The sequence below is a fragment of the Myotis myotis genome, unplaced genomic scaffold (genome assembly GCF_014108235.1).
Source record: "Myotis myotis isolate mMyoMyo1 unplaced genomic scaffold, mMyoMyo1.p scaffold_m19_p_8, whole genome shotgun sequence".
NCBI classification, from domain to species: Eukaryota; Metazoa; Chordata; class Mammalia; order Chiroptera; family Vespertilionidae; genus Myotis; species Myotis myotis.
This window is the reverse complement of record NW_023416390.1, coordinates 15,621,977-15,635,824: the sequence shown is the minus strand read 5'-3', so window position 1 is coordinate 15,635,824 and position 13,848 is coordinate 15,621,977. Positions and strand designations below refer to the sequence as shown.

At 40.5% G+C, this 13,848-nt stretch overlaps 1 protein-coding gene across 1 annotated transcript in view; it reads right to left on the bottom strand.

The window, feature by feature from the left end:
* UNC80 (unc-80 homolog, NALCN channel complex subunit) overlaps positions 1 to 12,569 on the bottom strand; it is a 170,622-nt gene extending 158,053 nt beyond the window's left edge. The window contains exons 1-6 of the mRNA XM_036319079.1: positions 12,395 to 12,569; positions 11,366 to 11,414; positions 8,196 to 8,352; positions 6,787 to 7,088; positions 2,076 to 2,199; positions 370 to 443 (exon numbers count right to left, since the gene is read on the bottom strand). Of these exons, the coding sequence (XP_036174972.1) occupies positions 370 to 443; positions 2,076 to 2,199; positions 6,787 to 7,088; positions 8,196 to 8,352; positions 11,366 to 11,414; positions 12,395 to 12,486 (798 nt within the window). The 5' untranslated portion in view covers positions 12,487 to 12,569. The remainder of the gene's footprint in view (positions 1 to 369; positions 444 to 2,075; positions 2,200 to 6,786; positions 7,089 to 8,195; positions 8,353 to 11,365; positions 11,415 to 12,394) is intronic.
* Between the last annotated feature and the right edge of the window lie 1,279 nt (positions 12,570 to 13,848).

The window sequence follows — 13,848 nt, the reverse complement described above, 5'->3', positions numbered from 1 at the left end:
CTAACAAATATTAGGGGATTTAATAAATGACTTAGAACAAGATGATTAGTTAATGTGGGATGAAAAATGATAACTAACATTTAATGTTACATGCTAGCCATTGAGATAAAGCGCTGCTTACCACACACTAACCAATAGCTGAACACTGTCTTGTTTCAGCACCCCACCCACACTTCTGAGAAGGGCATAAGATTACTTTCCACATCGATAGATATAAAACGTGAGGAGGTTTAAAGTTTCACATGCAGGGAGGAAGAGCCAGCACTGAAGCCAAGTTGAATCATCCTAGAACTCATGTCTTACCCTTCATACTACACAGAGTCCAAGGAATGACTGCCCCCTTTCTTTTCCTAATAAAAATGAACTCACCTCTCCATGACTTGTGTCCTGATTTGGTGATTCACAGGTCTGACTCTGACTGTTAATAGGAGAGCTTCTCTTAGCTGCAAAGATGGAAGAAATTCTATCACAAATTTTATAAGTTCATTTTATTTCATAAGTTCATTTCATTCTCAAATAAAAATACCTATTTTTACAGTTCATTATCACCTTGGAAAGAAGACATTTAATAACATATGTTGGAAGAAAAATTAAATAACTAATTAAAAAATTAGCATTTCTAGGTTGTCAATCCAGATCTGGTCATCTATTCAGTCTGACTCAATAGATTAAGGTGCTAAAAAGTTGGCGATACTGAAAACAATAAAAATTAACATCAACATAGTACTTAATATCTGCCAAGTCTGTTACAATTGTTATATATCAACTTACTTAACCCTTAAAGTAATCGTATAATAGCATATGGTATATTATTAGACCCATTTTACAGGTGAAAACATAAAAGCACAGCAAGTTTAACTTGCCCAAGGTCGCACCCTTGTATGAAGGTTCCAGCTCAGGTTATCTGTGCTTTCATGACCACAATAAGCTGCCCCTGAAGTACCATAATTCAAATCAGTTCCATCTTTAGCTAAAATGGCAATGCTCCATTTGAACTATGAGTAATCTAGTGCTGAAAGTGGTTTACCAACCTCATAAGACAAGAAACCTGGGGGTGTGTCAACCATGTGCCATTGCTTTTTCTTCTGGCCCCATTGTCTAAGCAGAGTTTAATTTCCCTCAGATGCTGGGCACCATTTCCAGTCCTCAGGGATCAGGAAGAGGGAAAAGAACCCATTGTGGATATCATCCGGAAGCAAAGGGAGGGGAATAGCCCAGGTACTATTCACGTGGACATGAATTCTCAATAGGTTTTGCACATTGGTTAAATGATCATTCAGGTATGAGGAGAGAGAGGGAAGGAGGTAGAGAGAAAGAGAAAAAGAGAGAAAACCTAAGTCTGAGGTGACCTCTACATTCATATAGGAAAATGGGAGGTCTGAAAATAAATGAAAAAAAAATGTTTTACACAAAGACATGGCTTTTCAGTAATAGTTTTTTACTGAATATTTTATTTTCTTATGTGTTATTTACACTGTTTTTAGTTTTTTAACCTCCTATATGTCTTCTCTCTCAGATTACTTTAATCCAATGAAATAACCTCATTCTATCCATGGAATCTGAAATAGAGCGCTCCTGGCTATGGCTCTTTCCTTATTTAGTTCCTTGATATTTAAACCATATGACAGACTGTTACTCTTGATTTTATAGCTTATTTCAATAATTCATGTATTGTATACATGTATTGTAAGCTGTGGGGTTCATCTACTTTTACTATATGAAAAATGTCATCTTCTTTTTGAATGACTATAGTAAGCATGATAAACATCTTATCCTATAGATGAATAACATGGCACTCCTAGTTTATTCCTTACATATTATGTACCTTGAAAAGTTGTATTAAGTTACACAGGAAGTTTAATTGACTTATTCAAAGTCACACAACATAACAGCATATGCCCTTGGTTTGGAGTTTCTGATCATGAGAATGACTCCTGTACTAGGAACACCTCAATAACCCCCTAGAGAAAGTTTCTTCCTCTTGGCTTCTTTAAGGGCAAATTCTCCCATCACCCTCCTTCCTGCACATGAGGAAATCTGCTAAGACCTGCTCACTGGGTGTCTGAGGCACCAACCTGTGATGATGTTCCTGATGGGCTTCACCAGTGCCGTGAAGCCGGAGACTTCGGGCTGTCTGTGCTCCCACATGGGCTGCCATATAACAAGCCCGCTGGCCAGTCGGAACGTGAGGTCAGATTCCTGGGGGAAGAGAAAACCCAGGTCTAAGTGGCCTCTAAGAACTGGTTGAAGGGACCAGGCCATGCAAGGATTAACATCACTCACAAGATTATTTTCAAAATGGGTTGATTTTCCAAATCTTTCATCACACAAATGAGTGTTTCCATGGTAAACCAATAAATAGTCCCAGGTTATCGTCACAAGTACTACGGAAATCACGGTGGTCTGCTTTAGGCAATATTAATATGTAATTAAAATTCTGCTTTGGGCAAAGCATGAAACACACAAATTATTGTTTTGTATTAGCAGTGGCCGAGGCCTATTTATTTCAAGTCTTGGCAGATCTCTCTCCTGTGGTAATCATTATTATTCCTCTTAATTATTTAATTGTCTGTCTTCCTCATAAGGCAATATCCTCAGATGCTGGCTATTTGACTTTCTATTCTCTAGTCCACCTCTTGTTCTTGCATTTCACGGAATCAGGAACATATATTTAGATCCTTCCCAGTGTATTATTTTGTAGTGTTGCCTTCTCAACAATCTTTAACTCCTTGAGGGTGGGGCTATATCAGGAATCTTCCCTCTCCACAGCCCCTGTCATCATCATAATGTTTAACACAAACAATAGGAATTGGGTGCACAATATGCGCTCAAAAAATACTTGCTGAACTGCACTGACTTTACAACTCAAACTCACTCAATGTATCTACAATTAAAGGTCTATTGCAGGGAGCACATTTTGTTTTTCATTGTCACATCATTTTGAGAGGCTATGCTGAAGATGCCTTCTCCTATTGCCTAAGTACAAACATGTGACATTCTGAGATTACATGTTAAACAACTCAGCCTCTCAAAACAAAGTAGAGATGGAAGCAGAGAGTGCGGTAGATTAATGCACACAGCTGAGACCCAGACATTCACTTAGGGAAGTGATTTGCAACCTTGGCTTGCATATTATAATCGCCTGGGGAGCTTTTAAAACACAGGAGGCCCGGGTCCCACTTCCTTCCCTTCCCAGACCAATTAAATTAGAGTTGCTGTGAGGCTTTCTAAAGTTCCCCCTGGTGACTCCCCACACATAGACATGTTTGAAAACCGCTGATCTAGAAAGATAAGAGCTGGGAAGAAGCTGGAGAAAAAGTAAAGCGATTTTGCAAATGGTGAATCAATGTAGCTCAGTGTCAAAGGAAGCCTTCGCTGGAAAGGCTGAGGAATACCCAAATAAATCTGCATACGGGGAGAGAGAGGGCTCTTCTGTAGGCTATTGATTGGGATCCTGGCACCACAGCAGTGCCTACAATAGGAAAGCCTCTAGGACTCCCCGTGGAAGTACATTCATTCTAAAAGCATTTAAAGACCACCCACTATGTACCTGGTACTATTCTAGGTTCTGGGATACATCAGTGAACAAAGCATACAAAACCCCCTGCTCTTCTAGTGCAAAGGAGAATAAAGCAGGTACAAAGATGTGTCAGGCAGTATTTCTGTTTTAGACTGAGGATCGCCAGGGAAGGCTTTATTGTGAAGGTTAACTTTTGAGAAAGGAGCTAAAGGAAATGAAGGAGCTGCTATGTAGATTTTTGTAAAGAAAGCATTATGTGAAAAGGGATCAGCAAGTACAAGGTCCTAAGTATGCCTCATGTGTCAAAAAGTAGCCAGCCAGGAGTCGAGTGATTTCAGAACAGTAGAAAAAATATGGGCATAGAATTTACTGAGTTCCAAATAATACAGGGCCTGATAGGCCATGTTGGGGACTTTAGCAATGATTGAGTAGATGGGAAGCCACTGGAGGGTTTTAAGTAGTGGAATGACATGATTGGATGTATGCTTTGGTAGAATCTCTCAGGATATTGAGCATTAAGGGCAAGGGTGGAAAGCGTGACTTAACTAGGAAGCTCTATTCTAGGGGAAAGATGATTCAACTAAGGTGCCAGTTGAGGGCAAAAGTGGTAGATTCTGGACACATTCTGAAGATAGAGCTTACTGATCAGAAGTGGAGTGTAAGAGAAAAAGGTGTCAAAGATTTTTGGCTTTGTCATTAATGAAGATAAAGGAGGAACAGATTTGGGGATATTCAGGAGCCTAGTTTTAGACATGTTAGGTTTGAGATGCCTGTTAGACATTCAGCTAGAGATACTGAGTAAAAAGCTTGGCAGGCAGGTCTGGAGTGAAGGAGAGAGCAACCCCGTTCCCTTGAAATGGACATGGGGAAAGCTGCATAGCATTACGTGTGGTGTTAGAGCCAGCAAGCAGAGAACTAATAGTAAGCAAAGCTTGCCAGATTTGTCTCCAGAAATGCAGGACACCAATCTCAATTGACCTGGTTTCAATAATTTTGTAGTTTCTGAGCTCAGTCCTTTTTCCATGTTTCTCATAAGTAATCTTGACACAAATTATACTCCAATGAACACTGCAGCAGTAAGTGAGCTCTTATACTAAACCCTGGTGGCAATCACTCACTGATAGCTACTGTCATCATTTTATTTCATCAGATGTACTCCCAACCAGATTGTGTATCTCTTGAAGACAAGCCGAGATCTCCTTCTGTGTGTGCACTTATCCCCGAGCATCATACTTATTTGTCGATCGATTTTAGTTTCCCCAAATAACACCAGTAATTACGATCACTCTTCAGGCCTGAATACTTGCAGAACCCATGGCCTTCTCTTGTTTTCCTTCATAAGTTCTCTTAAGTTAGCTGAATCCATAAACTCTGGAACCCTAATTCCGCTTCTAGAGTCCTATTTAATGGGCCACCCAATGCTATGTATGCATACATGACCAGAAACTCATAGCTGGAGAAGATAATCTTTATCATTGAAACAGCTAGGGGCACACAATAATTTCAGGTACTGAAAAGTACTAAAAAAGAGAAAAAAATAGTCATGTGCTTGTGGCACTAAAGTAGCCAGGGAAATGCTTTCTGAGGTGGTGACATTTGAGTTGTGAGTAAACCCATGAGAAGGACATGGCCATGTACAAATCTAGGGGCAAAGCATGGCAGTAAATGTTTCAAATGGAAGGGAAAACCAGTGCAAGGACCTGAATGCAAGAATGAACTTCTCCAGTTTGAGAGTAGAGGTTAATGAACAAGAGAGAGGCTAGTGAGATGGAAGGTGATGAGACCAAGAAGGTAGGCAGAACCCAGGACCTGCAAGTCCCATAGGCCAGAGAACAGTCTCAGTTAAGCAATGCCTTCCATTGAGTGTAACCTTTATAAGAAGACTTTTTAAAATGAAAAGTTAAAGCTTTCAAAGTAGCAATTTAATTTGATCTAACAACATTTAAAAATTTTAGTATGTTTCATGGGCAATGTGGCCAGGTCATGCAAATCATTTGGGAATTTACAGGTAATTTCAGTTCCATTCCTAGGAGCAATGGGACAGCTTTAACTGAAAGTAAATTTTGCCCAGCTGCAGTGGCTCAGTGGTTGAGCGTGGACTTTTGAACCAGGCGATCACAGTTTGATTCCTGGTCAGGGCACATTTCTGGATTGTGGGCTCAATCCCTAGTGAGAGGTGTGCAGGAGGCAGCCAATCAATGATTCTCTCTCATCACTGATATTTCTATCTCTCTCTCCCTCTCCCTCTCCCTTAGTCTCTGAAACCAACAGAAATATATATTTTAAAAAAGAAAGATTTTAAAACTAAAATGGGTAAAAAGACTCATCAGTCCATGCCCCTCATAGTGATTGTTAATGGTCTCACAACCATCTTCGTATATTACTAACTTGAAACATCTATTCATTAGGATCTTAATATTCCATTAAAGAACAGTTGAGCATATTAATTCCTTCTTATCTCTCATTTTAGCATTTAGATGGAATATTGTAACTAAGTCACAGAAATAACAAATACTTTTTTATTTCATTCTATGTTCTGGAATGGTACTATGTCTTCACATATATCTGCCCTGTGTTGGAACTACCCACAGTTTTATGCAATGGAGGATCCAAAAGCTTAATACACCAAGATCACACAGCTGGAGCATGGTGATTTCAGATGATATTCTCTCTTTCAGATCCAAGGAGTATATGGATATACTTCTATTTTAATGCAATTGGTTTCCATGTAATCCTATGTTTTGTATTCTATGCATTTAAAAATATTTGGAAAGCAATTCTTGGTTAGGTTGAACCAACCTGTCAAAAAGTCCACAGCACATTAAAATTAAAAACTTCTGTCTAGATCCTGTATTATAATAGAAGTAGCTACAGAGTGCTATAGAAGTACAAAGGACACAATGCCATACATAAAGTCTACATGGAGAAGGTCAGAGGAAAACACTCATTAACGTTGAGGTTTGAAGAACCATGAGATGAACTTAAGCCTCAGATCATGCTTGAACTTACATGCCGTATTTAATATGTTGGACATCATCTTGGGGTAGATGGTTAACCACTGGATATTTTTAAGTAGGTAAATGACATATAGAAGACTGTGTTTTTGAAATAATGTTCAGTAGTTTAATATAAAAATAAAACTTGTCGTGTCTTGTTTTGCTACAAGATCACCCAAAGACAGGGACACCAAATATGGAAATAGCATTTAAAGCTCATCTGCACTTCACCCGTGTCCCTCCTCAACCTGACACTACCTTTCTGCTTACCTTGATCCTGTGGACGAGCGGAGCAAACAGGAACACAAAGAGCTCCACAGTCGCCATGGAGTTATGGAATATCTTCCTCCGATTGTTCTCTTCGTCATCGTTGGAGCTGCTTTGGCAAGGCAGCCCTGGAGAACCCTGGTTTTCAATCTGGTGGATAAAAGCGCTGCTACTGCCACCCCAGCTGGATCCTCGGTCTGTGCCCCCAAACCGCTCACTGTTGCAGTCCTGGGGGGCCTCCAGGAGCATCCAGTGGAGGGTGTGAAGGAGTTTTGTCTCAGCAACACCCAGTTTATCCTGGTGGCCTGCATGGGATACCCGCAGAGTCAGGTTAAGGCAAACTCTGTGACCAGAACAATGGCTGTCAATTTGGGGTCTGGAAGACACCCTGGCTTTGCTCTGGGAGACACTAGCATTTCTCCGTGCCTCTTACAACCACTGCTGAAAGGGCACATTCATTTTGGGGGCTTGTAACAGGCTGCAGTCTTTGCAGAATGACATGCTGTCAAAGGAGGAGAAAATGCATGCATCACATCTCCTCAGTCAGCTACCAAATACAGTTGACCCTTGAAGAACATGGGTTGGGCTACAGCAGTCCATTTAGAAGTGCAGATTTTTTTCCATAGTCAACCCTTCCTATCCTTGTCTTTTGCATCTGCAGATTCAACCAACCAGGATTGAAAATACTGTTTCAATCTGCAGTTGGTTGAATCTGCAGATACAGGGGCAGTTAAAAGTTTTATGTGGATTTTCACAGGTGGGAAGGGAATGGGTATGCACTTACCCACCCCCTAATTCTAACCCTCTAACTATATATTTCCAAGTGGGCAGTATAATGGTTAATAACATAGACTCTGAAGATAACAGCTACTATATTTTAGGCAATGTGACTAGGAAAGGCACCTCGATGAAGGGAACATTTGAGCAGAGACCCAAATGAGGGGAACGGATTGGATGGGAGAGAGCACGAACACTAACATGGGGTAGATGGCTAAGATAGACTGTCATATGATAAAATAAATCTACAAAATACCTAAAAAAGAAAAACAATCTTTATGCACAGGCACGCACATACATACAGTACCACAAAGTGAATGTAGGTACTTTAGGAGCTGGGAGAGTGAAGAGGACAACGATGATGGGTGAGAGTGTTTAGCTTTCCTATAAAACATTCATGTTTAGAATGATAATATGTTCATGTACTACTTGTAAAATTAATTAAAAAATAAGAGAGCCAGTTCCCTCATTGGTCAAATGGAGATAACAGTGGTACCAACATGGGGGCAGGGTGAGACTTAAATGAGAAAATGTGTGCACCGTGTCTGGGAAAATAGTAAACACTCAGTAACTGTTAGTATGAACGTTGAACACAATGGATGATGGCATGCCATAAGTAACACAGGGGCACCAACCCAGCTTGTTCCTGTTGGAGAGGAGGGTTGCCGTGCAGTGGAGGACATGAGGCAAAGCGGCTTGCACCAGCTCCCATCTGGAAATACTCTGGATGGCTTCAGAGAGGGCCGGAGAGAGGCCATGCAGCTTGTTTTCTACCAACACTCGTTCAAAGGACTATAGATACAAGAAGAAAGAAAGCAAGCATCTGAATAAGGATTCAGAGAGTCTGACTGGTGAAAATAATGACATCAAAGTACTGTAGACCCTAAAAGATGCAAATTACTGGACCTGGTTCTTTAGCATGCACCTACATTGAATTGTATTGCTTTTTAAAAAACATGCAGTGGCTCAGTAATAATTTCCTATTATCTACCCATTTTCAGGTTTTTATCCAAAGTATATGGCTTGAATTATTAAATGATTACCATGCCCATCAAACTAAGCTTACTCTAACAAAGAGTACAACACAATCAATTCTTGCAATTTGGGGATGTAATATTTTATAAAATGCTGCTAAGTCATCCAAAGAGGGTGTCACAACTGCATAACAAAGTGGAACGTCTTTTGTAAAAGTGTCTTGAGGAACAGAACATACGTCAATGTTCAACAAGTGTTAAATAAGATGTACTTTTTCAAGAAACCTAACTTTGGAATTATTAATGTTTATTGCATGTAAATGGCTAATTATTTTGTATCTATAATCTGGTAATAGATTTATTTTGTAGATCGTAAATAATAATAATAGCAATAATAATAAAATACTACCTTAAATGAAAGTCAAAAATAAAAAAAAGAAATTGAACTTTGGAGTCCCTGAGTTATTATCCCGTGTCCCCAGCAATGACCGGGCACAGGACACTCCTTATCTAATGCTTGGAACCATAAAGATACCTGTTGAGTAAAGAAAGGAAGGAAGAGGAAATGGGTGGGTGGGAGGGAGGAGGAAAATGAGCATTTTCTTTGGTGGTTTAACTCTTCTGTCCTGGCCCGGAATATTTTCTGAGAGTGTAGTAACCCATAAGAAGTTTGATTGACTCAGAATTGTTGTTGTTGTTGTTTGTCTGTTTTGAAGGAGTATATATCACTATAAAGTGTTGAGGAAAGTGTAGCTACAAAATATAAAATAGATTTAATAATTATTTGACTTCTATGAACAGAACCCAATTGGCACTCAGCACCCCAAATGGTCTAGAAAACTGTGTAAGTGTGCTCTAGAGTGATCATAATGGGATCCCGAGTGTTTGAGCAGTGTTATCGGAATTATTAGAATACTTGAAAAAAAGAAATGTGGCTTAATGCAGATAGTCTCCAAAGGAAACTATTTACTTTTTGACCCAAAAAAGGAAAATGAGAAACTCACAATGAAAAGCATGCTGCAATTTTGGTAAGGAGTAAAATCAGAGATCCAGTCTTTTTTATTTTTAAAGAAACGAAATAAAGGCCTTTGGGTATGCTGGCAATGCAAATTCAAATATATTTAAATTTCTCAGCCTTCAGGTAATTTTTACTAGGTAAAATAACTTTCAATTTAGATATTTATACCTCTATATCTATCTATCTATAAATGTGACTTAGCTATTTAATATCATGTGACATTAAACATGTCAGACATATCTTTGCCAAGAACAGAGAAAGGTTAGGATTATTTTAAGCTAGGATAATTGTAAGCATGTTTTAAAGAAGGCTCAGAGATTTCAGGTATGAAATTACTCAAACTTGACAACAATACAAAACAATTTCCATTAAAAGGCTCTTGTTAGAAAGTTAGTTTTTTAAAATATCTCTGTGACAACTCTGAAGGGCAGGAGATACAACGGCACAAAGTCCAGCTTGAGACTGTGAGAGTGGATAAGTGTGTGTGTGTGTGAGTGTGTGTGTGTGTGTCCAGTTGGCTTCCACCTTAGTTTGTAGAAGGTCATCTATGTAGTAATTTACAAATATTCATGGTAATATCTAGATAGATAGGTTTCCACATTAAGTTATAATATCTACAATGTGAACTCCAAATTTTAATGAAGTCTGTGGAAATCCTACTTTATTTGCTTCACAATTTAATGTCTTTTGTTCTCAATTTGTAAAATGGGAATTTGTAGGGATATGGGATTTTCTTAGAATCTCAGGACAAAGCATTCTATTTTGCATAAATACAGGGTGGGCAATTACCAGCCTAAAAGATAAGTCATAGCCCAGCCGGTGCGGTGCAGTGGTTGAGCATTGACCTATAATCCAAGAGGCCATAGTTCAAACTCAATCCCCGGTGCGGGGTGTGCAGGAGGCAGCCGATTGATTATTCTCTCTCATCATTGATGTTTCTGTTTCTCTCTCCCTCCCTTCTTCTCTGAAATCAATAAAAATATATTTTTAAAAAGATAAATCATAAGTAAGGATATAAAATAATAATAGACAAATAATACTAATACAGTAATAAATAAATATAGTGCAAAAATAAACTGTTTTGGGTACTCACAACTGTAAACTTGTTTTTTCCCACCCCTGTATTAATATCATTTCAATAATTACTTTATATCATCATTTTCAACTTGCACAACAAATAAAGGACATAAAAGTTCAGAATTGCATATGATTTTGTTTGAGTAGTTCATAGACACTAATGTTATGAACTTTCACTATATAACAGTCATAATTTTGTTAATTAAGGAAATAATTTATTTTTCTTGCTTTGCAAGGCCCTCCACCACCCAATTATCTGTCATTTCTCAGCCCTCTCTTTACTATTCTATTCCTCTTCTCACTCTAGATGAAGGTCCCTTCAGACTTGCTGTTCCCTCTGCTCTACTCTTCCCTTCCTTCCAGTCTTTGTCCAAGGGTCATGTTACCAGGTAAACCTTGTCCATCTACCACTACTAAACTGAAACCCCCACCCTAGTGCTCCCTAATCTCCTTTCTTGCTTAATTTTTCTCCATAGCGCTCATCACTATCTAGCTTACTATGCATTTCACGTTTGTGAGCAGCCTGTCCCCCTCCCACTAGAATGCAAACTCTGTATTTGCTGTGATTATTGCTCTCTCCCATAATCTAGAACTGTGCCTGGCACATAGTAGGTAGGTGCTCAATAATATTTGTCTAGTGAATAATACATATACAGCCAGTATGATTTAATGTCTTTCTTTGGGTTGAAAATACCACACGGAATATGGAAATCATTAAATGATGAATATCACATACCACACAAGAGGCTTCATATTGCTTCCCCAGTTTAGGCCTCAAAAATGCACTGAAAAATTAATAGAGATATTTGTTATCAGCATAAATAAAATTATTATTAGAACATCCTTATGACATATCTTCCAATGAATAAAACATAATGTTACAAAACTCAAATTTCATGCTTCCCTATAGCTTGTTAATAAGCAGGTGTTGAATGGCTGACCACATTTGCTTTTACATATGTAATTACATATATGAAAGAGATGTGCATCTCTACGCTTTCTGTATCGACTCTTATTCTGAAGATTTTTCCTAATCAGATTCTAAATCGCCAGTAGTCAGAAGTGGTGTATTACTCATGTACAGTCATATTAAAACTGGAAAATGAACACAGCTTGTGGGTCATGATTTCCAGAATCCAATTTCTTATATGATAAATCTTAATAATAATAATAATAATAATAATAATAATAACAATAATAATGATGATGGAACCCTTGTTTATTGGAATAGGTTTCAGGCTTTTTCGGGGGGTGGGGGAAGTCTTATAAAAGATCATTTTCTCCTCTGGGGATTTAACCAGGAACATTCCGCTCGCTGAATCCGAGCAAAAATGGTTAACAAGTGGGCATAGCAGATATTTGCCAAACAGGAACTAGAAAAACAACAGGTCACCGGGCTGCAATGACAGCAGGAGAAGGAGGGCACATAGGATGCAGGAGCACAACCAGTCATAATTACCTCCCCTGGCTCCCTGCCCCCTCTTCCTAGGCTCTCTGCCCTCCCCTTCCCTAAATAACGTATATATTTATCCAGCAACTGCCAGCCTGCCTGTAGTCAAACTTCCCTGAAATATTTTTAAATGCGTGTTTTTAAGCGGGTGCAGAGGGCTTGCTTTCCAGCCTCGGAGGGGGAGCTGCGGGCTGTGCGCGGCCTCAGCAGTGGCGGCGGCGGTGGTGGTGGCGGCGGCGGCGGTGGCGGTGGCGGCGGCGGAGGTGGAGAGGACCGGGCGGCCCGGGAGTGCCCCCAGCCCAGGCTGGCCCTCACCTGGTTTGCCGCCACAGGAAGGTCTGGATGGGCAAGGGGATGCCGCGGCCGCCGTCCTGCTCCTGGCCCTCAGAGCTCTTCCTCTTCACCATGATGGTGGCTCCTGGGAGTCTTACTGCAGGACCCAGCGTTGGCTCCTCAGCGGCTGCCTCCTCTTCCTCTTCCTCCTCCTCCTCCCGTGGTTCTCCCCAACTCTCATCCCCTCCTTCCCTGAGGCAGAGCCGGCTCTCCCCGCCCCATCCCACGTCCTTCTACCCTCCGCCCCTCCCCTTGCGTGGAACGTGGCTGCGGGAGGTGGGGAGGGTGGAGGAGCAGGGGGGGGGGGGGGGCGGCTGAGGAGCTGTCCGCCTCTCCCCTTCCCGCTGCTCCCTGCTTTCAGCACCCCCCACTGTGGACAGCGGCCGTGCCCTCGGGCCCTGTAGCTAAGGAGAGCAGGGTGCTGGTTGAGCAGCAGTGGGGTTGGGGGGAGGGGGGGGGGTGGCCAAAAGGATCTATGCACCACGTCGTGCCAGGTCCCCTGCCCGGCCTCTTCAGCGCCCCGGGATTCGCTTCCTTCCCTTAGAGCTGCACCCCAGGAGTATCCCCTGTCCTGCTTCTCAACATCTGAAGAATTGTCAAGGTCTGGAGAGAAGGTGCTTTGGAGCACCGCAGAGCAGTCACTAAGCCTGGCATCATGCGCACCTCCAGCAAGGAGGTCAGGAGTCTACCCTTGGGCTTAGCAGAAAGAGTACATGAAAATTATTAAAAGTGCAACCCAGAAAGGGAGCAAGCTTGGCAAGATAGGAAGCTTGAAATGTCCCTGATGTGAGAATTCATTTTAAAATGGTAACCATAAAAAATTAACCTTGCTTCTCTAGCCAAAATGTCCCCAAACTAACCAGTTGTAGATATTAGTTAATTACAACTTGAGAAAGAACATTTGAATCATGCTGTTAGGAACTGTGGTTTATTCTAATCCATCAGTGCACTTGATCCTATTCATCCATGGATATCTGCCATTTCCCTTCAGTTATCACAGTCAAGTGCCTATGTAGTTCATAGGGGTGTTTCTGTTAGGTATTTTATCTAACAGTAAACAAGTAGGGGTGGGTAAAGTAAAGGGTCTAGAAACCCTTGCTGTGAATCCAACTACCTTCAAAGACACAAACAGAGTCATATACTTTTTTGAACAAAGATACTGCTGCCACCTATGAAATAAAGACTTGGACACTGGGGAAGCAAAATCTTCATTTCCATTTACGTGGGATTGACATGACAGAAATGTAGAGTTCACTTGAAATAGCCAAGAGTTTTAGATGGGAACACAAGCCTGGAGATTAGAAAAATATTCAATGAAAACCTGAATGTATTACAAAATCAATAACCAATGACAAAAAATTTGAGAAATAAAAAATGCTCAATCTTATCAATAATCTGGGAAAATCACAGAAGAAATGCAGTGATGATAACAACCA